The sequence below is a fragment of the Protopterus annectens genome, chromosome 9.part0 (assembly GCF_019279795.1).
Source record: "Protopterus annectens isolate FY-2018-M chromosome 9.part0, PAN1.0, whole genome shotgun sequence".
In the NCBI taxonomy this organism is placed as follows: domain Eukaryota; kingdom Metazoa; phylum Chordata; order Ceratodontiformes; family Protopteridae; genus Protopterus; species Protopterus annectens.
In genome coordinates, this window is record NC_056743.1 from 479,867,116 (window position 1) to 479,888,547 (window position 21,432).

At 42.1% G+C, this 21,432-nt stretch overlaps 1 protein-coding gene across 1 annotated transcript in view; it reads left to right on the plus strand.

The window, feature by feature from the left end:
• The window catches only part of LOC122811285 (glutamine--fructose-6-phosphate aminotransferase [isomerizing] 1), a 1,619,377-nt gene that overhangs the window by 449,760 nt on the left and 1,148,185 nt on the right, over positions 1 to 21,432 (plus strand). Inside the window, exons 5-6 of the mRNA XM_044083027.1 lie at positions 3,968 to 4,026; positions 7,431 to 7,565. Of these exons, the coding sequence (XP_043938962.1) occupies positions 3,968 to 4,026; positions 7,431 to 7,565 (194 nt within the window). The remainder of the gene's footprint in view (positions 1 to 3,967; positions 4,027 to 7,430; positions 7,566 to 21,432) is intronic.

The following is a 21,432-nucleotide window of genomic DNA, read 5'->3' on the forward strand; positions in this document are numbered from 1 at the left end:
ATGGACAATTCAGGCCAATAAAGCCAAACCCCACTAGCTGTGGATATGCATATTTCGGCCTCTAACTAGCTTAAACTTAAAGCATCACATTAAAGCCCACCTCGCCAATTCCTGGACTTGTACATGTACTGGGTATGGGTAGCCCAAACCATTGAACTAGCTGATTTTAAAATTTTAATTGCATATGTAATAATCATATGACTACCTTATGTTTTTTTTTTCTTTCTCACTGTTAATGTCTACCCGATTTTAAGTCTTCAGTTTGCCTGTATATAAGAGTAAGTATCATAATTGCACTCTTATTGTATACAATGTCACTACCTGCTACTACTGTAAGAACTGTCTTCTAGAAGCATTGTTATACAAGATTATTGGACTTGTCTCCCACTTGAACAATTTATTCTGGTCAAGTCTTTTTACCATTACGAATGTCTGTTACTGTTTTTCTTTTTATTGTAATATACAATTTTCTTTCTACTCACAAAATAGTTTACTAACAATGGAGCTTTTCTCCCTGGGCCTCCACTGAAAAAGGGTTTTATGCCCAGTCGGACTCTCCTGGTAAACAAATGTAAAATGAAAATAATAAATAAATGAATTTTATGAAAAATATTGCCTGTTATGTGTAATTATCTATGGATACTTGAATAGCTCTTTTATGTTTCTTCTTTCAGTTGCAGCTGGTGACCTCAAAGAAAGAGAGGAGCTGCAGGAAGCAATTTAATGTGTGGGGCTAACTGGAATAGGTCAGCAGTCTGTTATGGCAGGGTTTACATAAATTCCCGTGCACTACTCCATTTGCTAAATAGTCTTCCATCAGTAGTTTTCCTACAAGTAATACTAGAGAGCTCATTTCTACCATACAAGGTGGTTAAAGTCTTTTTACTGACACTGTGAATCCTAGATGTCTCTGGTCATATGAAAATAATAATGGTCAAAATAAAGTATTTCATCTTATTTCAAACACCTGTAACTCTACAAAGACCTGGTCAGTAGCTTTTTATCTGTGATCAAACAACAGGAGTGCTCAGCCACTTTTCTGTACAGATTGCCTCTCTACCCACCAGTTCTAACCATTTTGTTGACTTGTGCACCTGAAGTTCTTGATTGTGTCAAACAATAATAATGGATACAGTAATATATTTCATTTTGTTTCACTGAAACACACAATAGCCCTGTCAAACCAGATCAGTGACTGTTTAACTGTAATCAAATGATAGCAGGGGTAGTTCAGTTTCAGTCACAGTCTGCCTCTGGAACCACTAAACACAACCTTTTTATAGGTTCATAGGTTGGTACTGGGCTATCTGCCCGAAGGCATATATTAGCCCAGCCACATTGTGCAGTATTCACCGCCCCTTTAGTAGTTCCCTAGATCCTTGTACTAGCAGCTAATACCCTTGGCCCCTATCTAGTAGTGCTGTTGGTGTGATCCCCAGTGTGAACTTTCTGTTACCCATCCACTCATCAAGGTTCCTCTTGAAGAGTGATAGTGAGGGGCTCTGTCTTATGTAGATTGGGACCCTGTTCCATAGTAAGGGAAGTCTCTGCGAAGGGAATCTATCCCTCCAGCATGTTCTATTCATTGTTGTGTTGAGGTTTATATCCCTAGAGCATGTAGCTCGAGTAGATTTGGTTTTGCTAAGATGGAGCATGTTCAACAATTCTGGGTTGGACATGGCTCTGTACGTTAGACATAGATCACCTCTGAGAAAGCGGTATGCAACAGAGAACAGTCTTAGCTTTTTCAATCGTGCTGTATAGGCAACTGTTTGAGGCCAGTAATCCTCTTGGTTAGGTACCTCTGTGGTCTCTCCAGCTGCTGGAGATGTCTAGCCAGGTACATTCCAATTGGTGCATTGTACTCAATAATGGGTCTGATGAGGGAAGAGTAGAGGGACACCATTACATCCTTAGATCTTGATGCGAACCCTTTCGTGATCAGATGGGTCACATAGAAGGATTTTCTAACCACTTTGGCAACATGGTTATCAAAGGAAAGCTGACTATCTACTTGGGTCTCTAGATCCCTTATTTCTACAGATTTCAGGGGATTGCCTCCTATGTTGTAGTTTGCGGGTACTCTGTTTTTTCCAAAGGGGTTTACTACGCATTTTTTTGCATTTAGCTTGAGACCATGGCTTTGACACCATGCATCAGTCTCATTTAGGACCTTCTGGAGGATCTCCATGTCGGCCGGAGACTCTGTTGTAGCACCCAGTTTGCAGTCGTCCACAAACTTAGTGAGCCACAGCCCTTCCGTGCTTGTCTGTACTTCTGAGAAGTATATGCCAAACAGGACGGGCCCCAGGACAGAGCCCTGAGGCACACCACTCATTACTGGTCTGTATTCGGACATAGATCCCGCTACTCTTACTTTATGGGATCTGTCTGAGAGCCAGTTTGCGATCCATCTTGTGACATAAGGGTTTATGCCCAGGCTGGTGAGCTTATCAATAATACCTGAATGGGAAATGGTGTCAAATGCATTAGCAAGGTGAAGGTAAGCCGTTTGTACCTCCTTTCCCTTATCTATTGCCTGAGTAACTGTCTCAAAGAAATCCACCAGGTTCAGGAGGCATGATTTGCCCTTAACGAAGCCAAACTATGTGGGATCCAGCGACTGGAGGTTCCCAATCTCTCCATTTATGAGTTCCGTAATGATTCGCTCCATAGCCTTACAGGTCAGACTGGTCAGGCTTATTGGTTGGTAGTTCCCAGGGTCAGTTGTGGCCCCACCCTTGTGTAGCGGGACCACCGTTGCCGTGCTCCATTCTATGGGCACATATCCTGTGGAGAGGCTATTGGTGATGTATACCTCAGATGTTTGATTGTGATCAAATGAATACATAATGACCATAATAATATATTTCAGCTTATTGCTGTCAGACATGTATAGTACAATGCATTGCAACCTTCTGCTCATGTCACCTGTTTGAACATTAAATTGTGTTGTGCATATGAAATATGTTGCAATAGTAACTGCTTTCATAGTCTTTCACACTACTTTTAAGTTTCACATTTGATTTTGGTGATCAACCATGTATAAAGAAGGTGGGCATATCTCCTTGGTAAATCTCATCTTTGGAAAATACTCAAAGGCACTTTGTTAGCCTTGCAAAGTAGTGCAAGTTGAAACAGTTATTCCCAAGGGATCTGTATAATAATGTGAGAGTCTCATGGGTGAAATGTTGGTTTGCATTTGTACTGTTTGTAAGGTGAGGGCAGCCTTTTCTGAGATTTAAATGTAATAATATTTAAGAAGATTGTAGAGTTGTCAGAGCTCCCTGCAGCACACAGAAACAATTTGCTTCAGTGATGAAAAAATAAAATATTTTGCTGTAGCATTGTCAGGTGTCCGTATGAAAGCTACAAAATCCAAAGGACATTTTACAGTAACCCAAACTGCTTCTGTAATAGTCCGACATAGGTCTGCTTCCCCCTTAAAAAAGTGGTTTCAAGAGCTCTAGGGTTTTGGTGAATGAAACTTCTTTTTATGATGCTTTTATAATAATGCCGGTATTTATGTTACAGCATGCTTACATATTTAGAGTCATGTAAGTGGGTATTAGTTTGGTTGATGACAGGAGTCCTTTTATGCCAATTTAATTTTAGCTTGTTGAAATAACTTAGGTTTGATGACTTTAAAGTTAGTTATATTAATTAGGATGGTGTAGAGGGACATAGTCACCTGCATTGTTGGTGGCACCCTCCCGTAGAACACCTTTGTTGAAGGCCTGTTCAGTCTGTTGGTCTTGAATAAAACAAGATTTGATGGGTTGATGGGTTTGTGTTAAAGTCTGTTTATGTAAAAAAAAATTTTAAATTATTCTGCTTCCTTCATGTATCGAAAAAACTATTTTCTTGTAAAGTATTTCATACATTAGTAACAGCAACAAGAAAAAAAAATTAAACTGTGATGTACTACTTATTCATTTCCTTATATATGTTGTTTTTCATATTTTAGAGTTTGTTGTGATCCATAATGGAATCATCACCAACTACAGTGAAATGAGGAAATTTCTGGTAAGTGTCAATACTTCAACAGAGCAGTTATGACATTTAATCACTTCTGTAGTGTCTGCCAGTGCTGGAGTACCTCAAGTCTTCATATTCTTGCATATTTCCCCCAAAGTGAATAGAGTATTCTTAACAGAATAAATGCATTTCTTGCAGTCTGTGTAGTAGTGACAAAGACACTCTTCTGTTTCTTTTTGCAATTGTGCTGTTAAAGATTTAATAAGTTAGACAATAATGGCATGGACACGTTTGGGGATGTTTGGCGGTTTCCTGAAGACAGACTTTATAGAACCATACCTCTCAACTCTCCAGATTTTTGCAGAATATCCAGATTTTTGCCTCATGTTTTTAGTCTTTTTTTCATAAAATTACTGGTTTTCTGACAAATCACTGAGGATTGAAGTAACTAAATAATAACACTCATTTGAGTTCCAGACTTCATATCCTTCAGAAAATGCATACTAACACAAGTTTATAAGAACAATATTTAAAATGTATCCCTATTTTTGGGCATTTGTCCCCCCATTAGTTTAGGCTTCACTCAGATTCCTTGCACTAACAGGTTCAGAGGTAATTGTAGAGGATGACACTATGAACTGTATGGTTCAGAAAAATAGCACTTTTTTTTTCTTTTTTTACTGTGGATGGCAAGTGTCCCACAGTGGTCATACAAAGAGAGATCCCCTGGACACTTTCTAATCAACCCTGAGGGTTATGCAGTTTGGGAAAAGGGATGCAGCCAGCATCTTCAGATTAACAGTGGCTTGCACAGCCAGCTCCATCATGTTTGGATTTTCAGGCAGTCATTTGGGTCCCACATGTATGTTTAATTAAAAGTAAGGAGGCTGTCAGAATCCAGACTGCTAGCAAAGCAGACTGACAGTGCTTGTAGCTGTTGTGTTTGTTCTGATTCCACACAGATATAGCAACCATGTGCTTATAATTGTCTCATTAGTTCAAATTTGCACAGAGATGCTTTATCCATTTTACAAAGTTGTCAGTGCTAGAATGTGTTTGTAAAATAAATTATGAGTTCTGCTATAAATCTGGGGAAATCACTAATATACCTGTATTGAAATACATCAAAGTTATTATAAATGAGTGTGTATTGGAATTTGAAAATATGATCTTATGACTGTGGTTGAGTGTGCATTTTTTCATATTTTGATGTAATCCTTTCTTTGTGAGTCTTCATGATTTGACAGCTAGCATTTGTCAGTCCTACATAGATATAACATTTTTTTCAGCTTAAAATTTGTTGGGTCCTTTATTCATTAAATTACATAGAGAATTACGATCAGGTCGCCAATCACAACATGTTTATTATGGGTTTGAGATATGAATGCCAATTAATTTACCTTGAGACCAATCTTGGCATCCATGTCGAGAACACCTAATTTAAGTTTATGATCTGTGAAACGATCATATGTCTTTGTAGTGCATGGAGCTCTGTTTGCTCCATGTATTACTAGTTACAAGGGAAAAAAATCGCTAAGTGTTTTCCTGGCTTTCAGAGCCATAGAACGTTTAGTGAGTGCTGTCAGAAAGGGAGTGTAATGCAGTCTGTTATGTTTACACTTGCCTTTCATGCCTTTCAACTGTCTAGATTTTCACAGGACTTTCAGGTTATTCTTCATAGTTTTGGTCTGTTCCTCATAAAATCGGTGGTTTTCGGACAAACCACCAAGGATTGAAGTCACTAAATAGCATCCTTCAGAAAATGGATGATAGCACAAATCCTGTTATCCTAGCAACTAAATTTGATTGAGGAAGTTGGGGACACATTACTGGAATGGACAGCAGTCAGAAACAAATCTTCTGTTCTGCTGCTGTCATTTGCTGGACAGTACTGGCAGATTTTACTGCTTGGTGCTAGACCCGATCTTAACATTAGTGGGGGGTTCTTAACAGTTTTTAAGGTTAGGTCTTGTGCCTCTCAGGCGCTTAGCTGGTTTGTCTTTTTCTGAATATTGGAGTGTAGTCACCGTGCTCCATGCACTACATTTAGATTAAATGCCAAGTCCTTTGACACAAGACTGGTTCATAAAGCATGTCTGTCTGTAATTGCTTCTAGCTGATATGTTGACCTTTGGTTACCCTCTCTGTTGATCATTGCTCCCTTTGGTCATGATGTTACCCTGGCATTTCAAATTGCTGCATGAGTAACCCCCATCCCCCTAGAGTAAAACTACATTCTGGCTTCCAAGGTGAAGCAGCCAGCCAGAACACGGCCAAAGGATGGATGAGCTTGTAGGAATGCATCAAACTGCAAGCTGTCAGCTTATTTTTATGTTTGAGTCCTACTACCTTCTTGTAGCAGTTTCCAAGCACTGTACAGTGCCAGCAGTACTCCAAATCATGGTATTTTTGCTTCCACATATCCACACCATGTTTAGAATGCTGAGTACCTGTTATTAGGGCTTGGCACTTGTTTGTTCCGCATGCGAAAGGTCAGCATCCTGCTGAGCTGCAGGTGTTGCATGATCTGGGAGATTTAGCCACTCCCCATGAAGAGCGAGCCAGAATCAGCTATCCATTGTCATTCTTCATGAGCTGGATTCTTCACTGACCTAGCTTTCTGTTTGAATCCAGCTACAGTCAAGACTCCATTTTTCAACACTACTGAGCTGTTGAATCATGAGGTAATTTTGAAAATCTATTGTGCAGTCTTTTCTGTGTAATTTATTTCTTGTCTTTGCATAACCTCTGCCTGTTCTTCTTGGTTTCCATACTCATCCATCCCTGAATTCTCCAGTGGCTCCTTGTCAGGTACTCCTGATTGTGACCCTTCGCCAGGTTGGCCTTCCAACTCCTCAGGACGTTGACCTCAGCAGTACTCTTTGTTTAGTCTGTGGGGAGTGAGGGATTCAGTGGAGAGCAGTAGTTCTCATTGCAGCCAATCAGTGTCCCAAACTATGGAGACAGATAGTGTAGTGATGTCAGGACATTATTTCGAACCCCTCATGTACATTTGAGATGCTCTGTGAGGCTGCTGTTCTTTACCAGAGGTCACACAGCAGGATCCCCCCTTATTGTTCCTCCAGGATAGGAAAGCTGTTTGTCTGGTACTTCATTCTACCCTCCCCTGCCTACCTATGGGTGACACAAGTCTGTTCCCAGACTTGGGTCACCAGTCCTGCCTTTGCACTGTCAGCTTGGCTAGTGTAATTTATTTATGAACATACAATTTTTTTTTCTTAAATGAGGATAACTGTTTTATTTCCAAGTTCTTTACATGGAGCTCTTATGCCAGTTTTCATTTCTTTCTGTTTTTTTTTTTACTGCCCATTTATAACCTGAATGTTTTTGATGCAGATTATTTGTTTTACTGTATTGTATTTATTTTCATGTAGCTGTGAATGGGGAAATAACACTATATAAAATAAATGTCTTTCTCTGTTTCTGTATAGGAGAGTAAAGGTTATGAATTTGAGTCAGAAACTGACACTGAAAGTATTGCTAAGCTCATCAAATACATGTATGACAACCGTGAAAGTGATGACATCTGTTTTGCTACCTTAGTGGAGAGAGTTACCCAGCAACTGGTAATGGCACTTTATTCTTATTATTTATTTTTTTAATGCATCATTACATTTTAGTTCTTGGTAATAAGGACTGGTGATATTTTGTCTGAAACTTGGTTTTGTTTGCTTTTATTGAAATGTTAATTGAAGTTTGTAGTGAAACAGTATGCTGTAGATCAGTTAGTTAACAATTTAGTTAATTAAAAGGAAACGTCCTAAAGTACATAATTTCTTTAGTTAAACTACTTAAATGGAGTAGCATCTTGTACTCTTACAGAGTATAAGTATGTTCTGAAAGGTTCTTTGCTGAGTATATTAAGTGGCAGAGAATTCCATGTAAGTGGTATAACATCAGATCCATTCTTTAGTTAAATATTTACTTGATTACTCCAAAAAATGTCATTTCCAATATTTTGCTCTTCTGTGAAGTACTGATGATTTTTTTTTATAGAACTGTCAGTAGCCATTTTAATTTTTTTCTGTAAATTCCCAGTTGGACTGACCTAATATGAAGGATCCTTCTTGATAGTCCAAGGCTGGATATATCTTTCCACTGGTCAAAGTTTGGAATATTTTGTATAAAAATCCTATGTTTGGGACATCTGCTTGCTTGTACTTGATGTTCTTTGTGTTTCACTATTGCAGTCATCATTTTAGGTTATCTGCTTTCAGTAGCCCTCATTCGGCCTGATTAATAAAGTTTTGGGTCCTGCATCGGTTGCTGTCCCTTCTTCCATGATGTCAGGTCGTCAGGGGTATAAAACATGCAGCTGACACCATTACATCAGTCTTTCTTGCCGTGCGGTGCCCAAAGCAGAAGCAGTTCACAAGTGCCGGTCGGCTGACTCCTGAAATTTTTGTTTTCGAGTTTCAGAACCGAAGTCTTCAACTAAAGCTAAGTACCCCGTTGGGGAAACTTTTTCTTGCTCCTTACCGATGTCAGTAAAAGTTAATAATTGCATTACTTGTGGAAAGCAAATACGTCATAAAGATTTTCATTCATTCTGTATTCCTTGCCTAGGCCCTGACCACGACGTACCGTGCTGTCAGTTTTGTGCTTTATTTAATCAGCGCACTGTCCTTCGTCGGTATATTTTCGCCTCTAAATATTTCAGTTCTCAGTTTAATTTTCCAGAAATGTCGTCGGTTAGCCATCCAACTACCGGGATTCCGAAAAAACGTAAGGATAAGGACAGAGACAGGCTGCTGAGGTCCAAAACTGCCGAAGACGCTTCTCCTAAGCCAGTCACCAGTTCGCCGGTACTCAGTGAGGTGCTTTTGCAGCCCCTGATACCCGCTACTTCTGATTCGCAGGACTCTGCTGAGATCCATTCGGAGTCTGGTATGCTGCGAGATGCTTCAACTATGGAACCTGCGGATGTCTCTACCTTGGATAGGTCCGGAGCCACTGTGCAGGCACCGGCTTCTGAGGGTGTATTCAGGCCTATGGACTTGCACATTAAACCAACACCTCCTTTTTCTTTTAGGCCTAAATCTCAAACCATGCCTAAAAAAACGACGCCCAGGCCGCATGCTTAGGCCTCTATGCCTAAAAAACAAATTATAAGAATGGCTGAAGATCTTATAAATCTAATCAGGGGAAGCCAGCCTCCCCGTTCTAAGAGACCTAGGATGGAAGTTGTTTATGAATCTTCTGACCAGGATTCTGATTTTTCTGATTCTTCTGATGATCTGGATTTGCCCTTATCTACCTATAAGGATCTGATGCAGAGGACTGTATTCCCTCTGCTTCCCCTCCAGAGGATTTTTCTTTTGGTGAAACCTTACATACTCTAAGGGAGCATTTCCACTGGGAAAGCCATGATTTTTCTGATTCAAAAAAGAGGCTTAGAGATTTCTTACTCCTGCTTCAGCATAGGCCTTTAGCTATTCCTCCTGTACTAGACATTGTTGATGATGGTTTTTTGGAATCTAGTTTGACCCCTGATTTCTTGCCTCCTGCTCCCAGAAAACCTGACAGATATTACAGGGTTCCTGATTCAGCAAGACAAACAACGTTCTCAGTAGAAAAACCACTTTAATGTGAAGAGCAAAGCTTTCGGATAAAATCCTTTATCAATACTGAAAATACAAATGCATAACATGCATACAAAACATGTAAAAATAAATGTTTTTTGTTTTCATATATGCATTATGCTGTTGCATTTTTAGCTTTGCATATTTATTTATTTTTACATGTTTTGTTTTAGTGGTTGAGTCATGTGACTTCTTGGCTGCCGGTCATATGACTTTTTTAGACCTATATATACTCTGCATTTGCATTTGTATTTTCAGTATTGATAAAGGATTTTATCCGAAAGCTTTGCTCTTCACATTAAAGTGGTTTTTCTACAGGGTTCCTGATTCACACATGTTCATTTTAAAAATCCTATTGTGGATCCAGAGACTATTTCACAGGGACCCAAGGGCATTAAGGGCTTCTACTGCTAAAAATCCTACCCCTTCTGATAGAGTCTCCAGGGCACTGGATAGATGGGGTAAGAAGGTTTACACTTCTGCAACGTTGTCCATTAGGGCTTTAAACTGCCAGTTTCATATGTTAAAGTATCAACAACATGTTATTGGTTTGCTTAAACAGAAAATGATATTGATTCCTGACTGTGTGGAAAGTAAAGAATTACAGGATTTAATGTTTTCTGCTGAACAGGTTGGAAAACATACTTTGCAATGTGGATCTGATTCATTAGAGGCCTCTTGCAGGGCTGCTGTTACTGGTTTTGTGCTTAGAAGGCATGCTTGGCTTAAGGAGCAATCTTTACCTGATCATGTTAAAGCTAAATTGTTGGATGCTCCCTTAAATCAGGACCGCCTGTTTGGCAACAAGGCTGAGGAAGTTGTTAAAAAGATGGAAGCTAAAGCTAAAGCTACGCAAACTGTTAAAGATTTCTTACAAGTTCAGCCTCCTAGATTTAGTAGGCACTGGCCCTCTAAGAATTGCTCCTTTCCAGCCTCTTCAAGGTCCTCTCAAACCAAACCCAGACATAGCAGAAACCCCAGGTTTCAATCTCAGGGGATACGCAAGACTAAGAAGTGGGGGGTTTTCGCACTCAAATCAGGGAGTAGTAAGACCCCCCCCCCCCATGGAAAACGGTCTCAATGACTTGCTTCTAAAATTTCCAAGCACTTCCCAACTGAATACTCCTTTAGGCAGAAAGATTGGTCTGCAGGCCAAAAACTGGGAACGCATTACCCAGGACAAATGGGTTTTAAATATAGTGTCCCCAAGGATACAGATTTCACTTCCACGCCTTACCAATACTAAGTGGGTGGCCAGAGGCCCAAAATCAAGTACTCTCTCTCTTAAGCATGGGGGCTATTCATTTGGTACCAGAAGAGGAAAAGGGACAAGGGTTCTATTCGAGACTTTTTCTGGTACCCAGAAAAGGCAATACATGGTGTCCTATCCTGAACCTTTCTACTCTAAATACCTTTCTGGTGATTCCAAAATTCAAGATGCTGACTTCACCAGCTGCTTCCTATGCTAGGCAAAGATGCGTGGTTGGCAACACTAAACTTAAAAGAAGCATACATGCACATCCCTATCAGGGAGTCTTGCAGAAAATACATACGCTTCAAAGCAGGCTACATGCACTATCAGTTCTCTGCACTGCCCTTTGGCTTATCTACTGCGCCCAGGGTATTCACAAAGTGCCTAGCTTCAGTCTTTGCATTCTGTAGGCAAAGAAATATTCAAATATACCCATATATGGACAATTGTCTAATTCAGGCAGAAAGCCAGGACATACTTTTGAATCATCTGGCCTTTGTTCAAAGGGTACTGACCTGTCTGGGGTACACCATAAATGAAAAGAAATCACAACTGGTACCCTGTCAACAAATTATAATCCTGGGAGCAAGCTTGAATACAACTTCCCAGATGGCTTTCCTCACGCCAGAGAAACAGTTTCATTTGACAACCTACTTCAAACAAGTGGCCACAAAAACCCAGTTATCTGCAAGGCAAATACTGCAAGCCTTGGGGTTCATGGCCACCTGCATTCTTCTAATTCCATATGCAAGGCTGCATATGAGGAAACTGTAATGGTATCTCAAAAGCCTATGGTGTCAACATTCACAGGATCTAGAAGCAATGATTCCTATAATACCTTGCCTATGCCTAGAGTTCCTTTGGTGGGCAGTGGCCTGCCACCAAAACAGGGGACTACCATTCACATTACCCTCTGCCAAACAAATCTTAACAACAGACGCATCAGACTATGCATGGGGGGAATCACCTGGCAGGGAAGTGCATTCAGGGCAAATGGAACCCAAATCAAATGCACCTGCACATAAAACAAAAGGAAATGTTAGCTGTACAGAATGCCCTGACAGCCTTCAAAGACCACATTCTTCCAGGACAACTAATGGTAAAGACAGACAACACCACTGTCATGTGGTACATAAACAAGCAGGGGGGTACACATTCTTACCCTCTCTGCAGACTAGCCATGGCATTGTGGAACACAGCCTTGAGCTACCAAGTGAATCTACAAGCTCAGTTCCTGCCAGGAAAACTAAATACACTGGCAGACGGACTAAGCAGAAACCTCATGGACCCACATGAATGGAAACTGGAACTAAGGATTTTCAACATGTTGACAAGTAAATGGGGGAGTCCAGATATAGACCTGTTTGCCTCCAGAACCATCAACTGGGCAAATTTTGCACAAGGATTCCCAACAAGCAAGCTTGGAAAGTGGATGCTCTATCCTTCAGCTGGAAAAACCTATCACTTTATGCCTTTCCACCTTTGCCTCTGCTCTCCAAGGTACTACTAAAGATCAAACAGGACAAGCCAAGGATGATTTTAATTGCACCAGACTGGCTTCGCCAACACTGGTACCCACTCTTGCGCAGTGTGTCACACTTGGCTCCATGGCACCTGCCTCAGACTACTTCCCTGTTGTCTCAGCAGGAGAACATGATTCTGCACCCTCAGCTGCAAACCCTGACCCTAGCAGCCTGGCTAATTACCTAATTTCTCCTTTACCATCCCTCAGTAAATCAGTGATGGATATCATTTTAGAGACAAGGAGGCCCAGTACTAGAAAATCCTATGCTGCAAAATGGAAAAGATTCTGTGCTTGGAACAAATCTCAAGGAATGACTGCAGCAGTGCCCAATTTACCTCAGATTCTACAATACTTGACTGAGATGCTTCATAAGTGCTTGTCGTTTTCCTCCATCAAAATTCATGCCTCAGTCAATTCAGCTCATTATAGCACAGAGCCTCCCCTCTTCTCTCACCTACTGCTCAAGCAGTTCCTCAGAGGGGCCAAAAATCTATGGCCACCCAGGAGAGCTTCAACTCCAGCCTGGGATCTTAACTTTGTCTTGGAGAAACTCACTCTTCCTCCCTTCGAGCCAGCTGCTACTACAAATTTAAAATTTCTTTCCTGGAAAACGGCTTTCCTTTTGGCAATCACTTCTGCAAGAAGGGTATCTGAATTACAGGCCCTTATGGCAGTGGAACCTTTCATCACTTTTCATGTGGAAAGGGTGTCCCTCAGAACCAATCCCTCCTTCATGCCCAAGGTGGTATCCAGTGTGGCTCTTAATCAGTCCATTCATTTGCCTGCCTTTTTTCCAAACCCACAGAACAAAGGTTAATGGACACTGCACTCTTTAGATGTGCACAGACAGCTTAGATTCTACTTGGACAGGACTAAACCTCAAAGGAAATCTGAACAACTGCTGGTGGCTTTTGCTGCACGGGCAGAGGGGAAGGTTATTTCAGTGCAAACCATTTCTAAATATATAGGCCATTGCATTCATTTCTACTGTAAGCACCATAGAAAACCTATCCCACAGGGGATTAGACCCCATTCAGTCAGGGCCGCATCTACCTCTGCAGCCTTTCTCAGAGTTGTCCCTACCAGAGACATCCTAGAAGCTGATACCTGGAGTTCTGTACATACTTTCACCAAGCATTACCATTTGGCAATTTTCTCTAAATCCAGAGCTGGCTTTGCCAGAGCAGTCTTGCAGGGCCTTATAGCTGGTCCTAATGCTATCTAAATTCCACCTCCCATCCTTAGCTTTGGGAATCTACCCAAATGTGATGACTGCAACAGTGAAACACGAAGAACATAGTACAGTTGTGTACACTTACCATAAATGTAGATGTTCGAGTGTATTCACTGTTTCAGTCCTGGTTACCCCCCCCCCTCCAGCCCCCTGACTTCCTTTGTCTATACCTCTGTTCTCCTTTACTATACTTAAAAGCTTTTTGGTGTATTTGCTTTTTTGTTGGAAGTATAACCTTGTGTGTGTGTGTGTGTGTGTGTGTGTGTGTGTGTGTGTGTGTGTGTGTGTGTGTGTGTGTGTGTGTGTATATATATATATATATATATATATATATTTAATTGCTTCCCATTAAGGGGGACACCTGACATCTGGGACAAGAAAAACTGATGTAATGGCGTCGGCTGCATGCTTTATACCCCTGACTACCTGATGTCATAGAAGATGAGATAGCAACCGACACAGGACCCAAGACTTTGATAATCAGGCCGATTGAGGGCTACTGCATGCAGATAACCCAAATGTGATGACTGCAACAGTGAATACACTTGAACATCTACATTTATGGTAAGTGTATACAACTGTACTTTTCAAAGGAAATGGAACTTGTATCTTCTACTGAAACTTGGCATCTTTAGAGAGCACACCCATTTTGTCAAATGTAGGTTGGTGACTTTCCAGGGAGCCATGCCATTGCTGATGTATGGCACCTGAGTGATGTTGCTGGACATGGTGGATGCTTTCTGAGGCATTAGTCTGTATGGACTTTACAGGTGATTCTTTTGATTTATTCTGTGTGGACACCATTTTCTTTTAAAGTGCTGCATTTGGTCTCTACTTTACACATAGACTGTTTACCAAGGTGCAGTCTGTGGTGGTGGTGACTTGGACGAGAAATGATTCCACATATTCTCGTCTTAGTAACTCTGTTGAGGGATTCCTTGCTAGTACCCTTTCCTTAAATGCTACTGTGTTTGTCATAGAGTGCCTAGGAAATCTTGACTTTGGCAGCCTGGGTGAGTGTAGAGTGGATGGTCTCATTGCCTTTTAGGCTTGTTGACAGCTGCATTCATTATGGTGCCATTTGTGCACCTGAGGATGTGGGTACTGTATAATCAGTAGTTGTAAAGTCACCACTTACATCTTCTCCTATTATTGGACTGTTGACACTGGTCTGAAACTGTTGGACCATCCACACCAGTCTTAATGTAGGTTAATGCGTGTCTTTCCTTCATGCAGAAGAAACCATGGAAGGTCAGAGTGCCTAATGACTTAACAGGCAGGGAAGACAACTTTGGCTTCTCAGAGGGGTAGCTCAATTTCACCAAAGTTGGCACAGTGGGCAGTGTTTTTTGCCTTTAGAGCTGTGGAAGGGGATCTGAAACCACAGTCTTTCCCATTTTTCTGTCTGTCAGTCCATGATGTGATATGTAAACATGCAAGTAGTACTGTGATTTACTCCCTATGCACAAAGTGAAGCATAACTGATAGTGGACCTCAGTCAGAGGGATCAGTCTTCAAGCTATTTACATTCTGAAATATGAGCATGTTGGTGGATTCCCTGACCTGCACCTTCATTCCACGTCTGAGGCTGAGGAATCATGAGTTCTGTCAAATAAGAGTCTTCTGGGAGTGGGGCATCCCGGATAGTGACCCACTCTTCACTCAGAAGAATACATTTGTTCTTGATTTACTTAGTTTAGAGTCTGCAATGAATGCTATCTCTTTCCCATAGTATCCCATGTTTGCCTTCCCATCTTTCCATATTATTCCACATCTTAACCCAAAATTCGGGTGGTTAATGTAAAATTTAGAAAGAGAAGTCTATTGTTCTCTCTTGCTGGTCAGGAAGATAAGGGTTTCAGACCCTCAGGTTTTTTGTAAGACAGAAACCCATACCAGTGTAGGCCCAGGAAGATGTTCTTCGTGTTTCACTGTTGCAGTCATAACTGTAGGGTGTTCCTGCCGGCAGGCAGTCTGAGGTCGGCCAGAATTCCAAAGTCTGGGTCCAGCGTTGGCTGTACCAGCAAGTACCCTGACGTCAGAACGCAGAGGTATAAAGCCGTCAGCCGACGCCATCTTCTACAGTCTTTCTTGCCGTGCGGTGGAAAGCAGCTCGCAAGTCGTTGGTTGGCACATTCAGGACAACGTGCTTTGATTGTCGTCGGTCCGAAGTTTTTACTTCTCTTCTCAAGCTAAGTACCCCGTTGGGGAATCTTTTTCTTGTTCCTCCGATGTCAGAAAAAGTCAATAATTGTTTATCGTGTGGAAAACAATTACCTCATAAAGATTTCCACTCTTACTGTCTACCTTGCTTAGGCCCTGACCACGACGTTTCTTGCTGACAGTTCTGTGCCAGGTTTAATTCACGCACTATCAAGCGTAGGTACGATTGGGCCTTGAATTATTTCGGTAGGCGATTCAATTACAGGATGTCGTCGGATACCTTACCGACAACCGGAATTCAAAAGAAACGCAAGGACAAGGATAGGCCTCCGAGGTCCAAACAGGATACGTTGCAGCCGGAGCCAGCTTCGGGTTCGGCGGTCGTCAGTGAGGCGCTTTTGCAGCCCCTGTCGTCCGCCACTTCGGAACCGATGGCCGACACGGATTCCCATGGGGAGCCATCTAGGCCTACTATTTTATCTGCTGCAGGACCTTCAGACGTCACTCCTTCAGATGGGTCCGGAACCGCTGTGCAGGTACCGGCTTCTGAGGGGGTTTTCAGGCCTACTCATATCACTATTTCTACAAAGGCAAAGGCAAAGTCAAAGACTCCTGTGAAGCCAAGGGTTTCTTCTCAAGTTGCTTCGGATACAGCTCCCAAGACCCAGAAGCAATTACTACGGATGGCTGAGGATTTGCTTACAATGATTTTGGGTTCTCACCCTCCTCCTGAGAAAAGGCCTAGACAGGATTTACCTTATGATTCCTCTGATCAGGCTTCTGTGTCCTCTGTTTCTTCCTCTGACCAGGATTATTCTTTTCCTCCTTATGAGGATTCTGATGCAGAGGACTCTATACCCTCTGCTTCTCCCCCTGAAGATTTCTCTTTTGGGGGAACCTTACATGAGATGAGAGAGCATTTTCATTGGGAAGGTCAGGATTACTCTGCTTCTAAGAAGAGACTTAGGGAATTTCTCTTTCTCCCTCAACACAGGCCTTTGGCTATTCCTCCTGTACTTGATATTGTGGATGATGCTTTCTCTGAAGCTAATCTGAATCCTGATTCCTTACCACCTGCTCCTTCTAAGCCTGATACATTTTACAGAGTCCCTGATTCCCATCAATTCTTATTTAAGAACCCTTCTGCAGATCCTGAAACTATTTCTCAGGGTTCTAAGGCTGCTAAGGCGGCTTCATCTAAAAATCCTATTCCCTCTGAAAAGGATTCTCGTGCTTTGGACAGGTGGGGAAAAAATGTTTATACTTCTGCTACTCTTTCTATTAGAGCTTTAAATTGCCAGTTTCACATGTTCAAGTATCAGCAATTTCTTTTGTCTGTTTTAAAGCAAAGGCTTTCTACCTTTCCTGCATGTGCAGAGGACAAGGAATTGCAGGATGTATTGCATGCCACTGAACAAGTTAGCAAACATAGTTTACATTGTGGTTTTGATGCCTTGGAAGCTTTTGCAGGGCCGCAGCCTCTGGTACTGTTATCAGGAGACATGCTTGGCTTCGTGAACAGAATTTACCTGAGCAGGTTAAGGCTAAACTGTTAGATGCCCCTGTTCAGCATGATGTTTTATTTGGATCCAAGGCTGAGGAGGTTGTTAAAAAGATGGAAGAAAAAGCTAAATCTATGCAGACTGTGAAAGATTTCTTACAGGTTCAGCCTCCTAGATTTTCTAGGAATTGGCCCTCCAAAAATTGGTCCTTTCCCATGTCTGACAGGCCTCAAAGGGGAAGATATAGACGCCCCAGGGGTCGAGCTCAGACACAGGCCTCTTACAGGTCCAGACAATGGACTGCTTCATCACCTAGAAGGGGTGAAGACAGATCTCAATCACAAAGGAAGAAGACCCAATGACTCCCTCTGCTGGGCTACAGGTCCTCTTTGCCTGGATGCCCCTCTCAGAGGAAAACTATCTCTTTTCTACCAAAATTGGACTCAGATTACCCAGGACAAATGGGTTTTGAATGTGATTTTAACAGGTTACAAATTCCACTTTCATACTCTGCCAAGGTCTATCGGTTGGCCAGATCTGCCAAAACATCAGTGGTCAGAGGCCTTAAATCAAGTGGGCGCCTTATTGGCCATGAGAGCCATAGAGCCTGTTCCACTTACAGAGATGGGAAAAGGTTTTTTACTCAAGACTATTTCTGGTTCCAAGAAAGCAATGCTTACTTTACAACAACTTCTGCCAATGCTCTCCCAGGATGCTTGGATGGTGACATTGGACTTGAAAGAAGTCTACCTACACATTCCCATCAGGCAGGAACGCAGGAAATTCCTCAGGTTCAAGGCAGGTTCGAGGCACTTTCAATTCTCTGTACTGCCCTTTGGTTTATCTACTGCGCCCAGTGTCTTTACCAAGTGCCTGGCTCCAGTAGTAGCTTATTGCAGACTCCAAGGATTCAAATTTACCCCTACCTGGACGACTGCCTGATTCAGGCGGACAGCAAAGACCTTTTACTTCAGCATCTGCATTTTGTTCAACGTCTTCTCCTTATACTGGGATTTTCAGTGAACACAAAAAAGTCACATTTGGTCCCCTCTCAACAAATGATCTTTTTGGGAGCTCTTCTAGACACAAACTTACAAAGGGCCTTCCTCGCTCCAGAAAAACAATTACAGCTGGCCTCAATTTTCAAAACCTTGGCTACTTTAACTCAGCTCACTGCAAGGAAATTCCTGCAGGCATTGGGCTACATGGCTTCTTGTATCCTGTTGATTCCAAATGCAAGGCTTCACATGAGAAAACTTCAATGGTACCTAAAGAGTGTATGGTCACAGCATTACCACAGTCTGGACACAATGATTCCACTGATTCCCTGCCTCCAGAAGGAGTTCCTTTGGTGGTCCAGGGCTTGTGCTTTAAACGAAGGGAAGCCCTTCCGTCTGCCTCAACCCTCTCAGACCATAACCACGGACGCTTCGGATTATGCTTGGGGAGCTCATTTTCTAAATCTTTGCCAGCAGGGTTCTTGGACAAAGAAGCATCTAGCCTGGCACATCAACTTGAAGGAAATGTTGGCAGTTCAAAATGCTCTTCTAGCCTTCCAAAAACATCTAAATCCGGGGCCTCTTCTGATTCGGACAGACAATACCACAGTCATGTGGTACATAAACAAGCAAGGGGGCTCTCATTCTTACCCCCTCTGCAGACTAGCCATGAATTTATGGGACACGGCTTTGAATCTGAATCTGCATCTTCAAGCTCAATTCATTCCAGGAAAACAGAATCTCTTAGCAGACAGCTTAAGCAGAAACCTTTTGGATCCTCACGAATGGATGCTGGACCCCAGCCTTTTCAGTGAGATTGCTGCAGTTTGGGGTTGTCCTCAGATAGATCTGTTTGCATCCCATCTCAGTCATCAGTTGCCTCTCTTTTGCACCAGGTCCTTCCACAAAACAGCTTGGAAAGTGGATGCCCTGTCATTCAGCTGGAGGAACTTTTCGGGATATGCCTTCCCTCCTCTTCCCCTTCTTCCTCGAGTATTACTGAAAATAAAACAGGACAAGCCCAAGATAATCATTCTGATAGCTCCAAATTGGCCTCGGCAGTTTTGGTATCCAACTTTAAAACACCTGTTCTTGGAACCTCCTTGGATTCTACCTCTGAATCCTTCTCTTCTGTCCCAGCATCAGGGTCAGATGCTACACCCTCATATCAAGACCCTATGTCTGGCAGCGTGGTTCTTCAAGGGCCATTGATACCTTCTGCTCTTCCCAAACAAGTTTTGGATGTTCTTTTAGAAGCTAGACGACCTAGCACTAGGAAATCTTATGCTTCTAAATGGAAAAGATTTCATATTTGGATGCAGGAACGAGGTTCTAACCCTTTGTTGCCTCATATTTTCTCTATTTTACTTTACCTCTCAGACCTTCTGCTTAAAGGCCTCTCTTTTTCATCCATCAAAATTCATGCTTCTGCTATCTCAGCTCATTTCAACACTGATCCTCCCATCTTTTCTCATCAATTGGTGAGACAATTTTTGAGAGGGGCTAAGAATTTAAGGCCTCCCAGAACTCCTCCTGTTCCTGCTTGGGATCTTAACTATGTCTTGGAGAAACTTACTTTGCCTCCTTTTGAGCCTGCTGTGGCTTCAGATATCAAGTTTTTATCCTGGAAGACAGCTATTTTGTTAGCATTGACTTCTGCCAGAAGGGTTTCAGAGTTGCAAGCTCTCGTGGCTGTGGAACCATATATTATTTTCCACCAAGACAGAGTTTCCTTGAGGACCAATCCTACATTTATGTCTAAGGTGATTTTGAAGGTGGCTCTAAATCAGACTATTCACCTTCCTACCTTCTTTCCTAATCCTCAAAGTAAAGGGGAAAGGATTTTACATTCATTGGACGTACACAGACAGCTACGATTTTACCTGGACAAAACTAAAGATTTCAGAAAATCTGATCAATTGCTTATTTCTTATGCCTCCAGTTCTCTAGGTAAGGCTATTTCTAAACAAACTATTTCCAAATGGATTGCTCATGGAATAAGGTTTTGTTACTCTCACTATGGGAAACAGATTCCAGGTACTGTTAGAAGTCATTCTACTAGAGCAGCTGCCACTTCAGCAGCTTTTCTTAGAGGAGTTCCTACCAAAGATATTTTGGAAGCTGCCACTTGGAGTTCAGTGCATACCTTTTCCAAGCACTATAACCTCCCTCTGTATTCTAAGTCTAGGGCAGGCTTTGCCTCTGCTGTTTTGCAGGGTCTTCTTGCTGCCCCTACTTCTGCATAACCTCCTCCCTCTTCCACTGCTTTGGGATTCCACCCTACAGTTATGACTGCAACAGTGAAACACGAAGAACATAGTACAGTTGTGTACACCTACCATAAATGTAGATGTTCGAGTGTCTTCACTGTTGCAGTCGGTGTTTCCCTCCCACCTATCCCGTCTTATTCTTGTTTGTTCCCTCTTCCACTTCTTTTGTGGTGTATTTGTGTTTCCTTTTTGGACACCTTTTGGTTTACTGGGGACTTCTGACATCTGGGGCAAGAAAGGCTGGAGAAGATGGCGTCGGCTGACGGCTTTATACCTCTGCGTTCTGACGTCAGGGTACTTGCTGGTACAGCTGACGCCGGACCCAGACTTTGGAATTCTGGCCGACCTCGGGCTGCCTGCCGGCAGGAACACCCTACAGTTATGACTGCAACAGTGAAGACACTCGAACATCTACATTTATGGTAGGTGTACACAACTGTATTTTCTCCCTCTATTTGAAGTGACCACTGGCTCTACCTCAGGATGTTATTTCTGCTTTAGACTTTTACTGCTCAGCTTTGTCATTGTAGTCCTAGAGTTGATTGAAGCACAGGAAAGCTAATGTTTGTCATACATGTTCTACTGAATGGGAGAGGTCCTCCTCTTGGAAGGAGGTGTTTGCCATGTTATTTCACTTAGTTGGATTACAGGTGATTCTGTTCTGAAACATTTATAATGTTAATTTCAATTATTCAGCAGTCAAGGGGTATATCTTCTGTCATTTCTGTCTGTCATATTTGATGGGGAGCAGGCATCTGGCAAATCTCCTGTTGTTCATGCAGTTACTTAAAGGAGCGCTACAGACATCTGTTCTGTTTGACCTGTAAATTACATGATTGAGAGGCATGTGTAGCCTTCATTCAGGCCTGTTGAATCTCCTGCTCTGACATTTGTCTAAGGGAAGGTG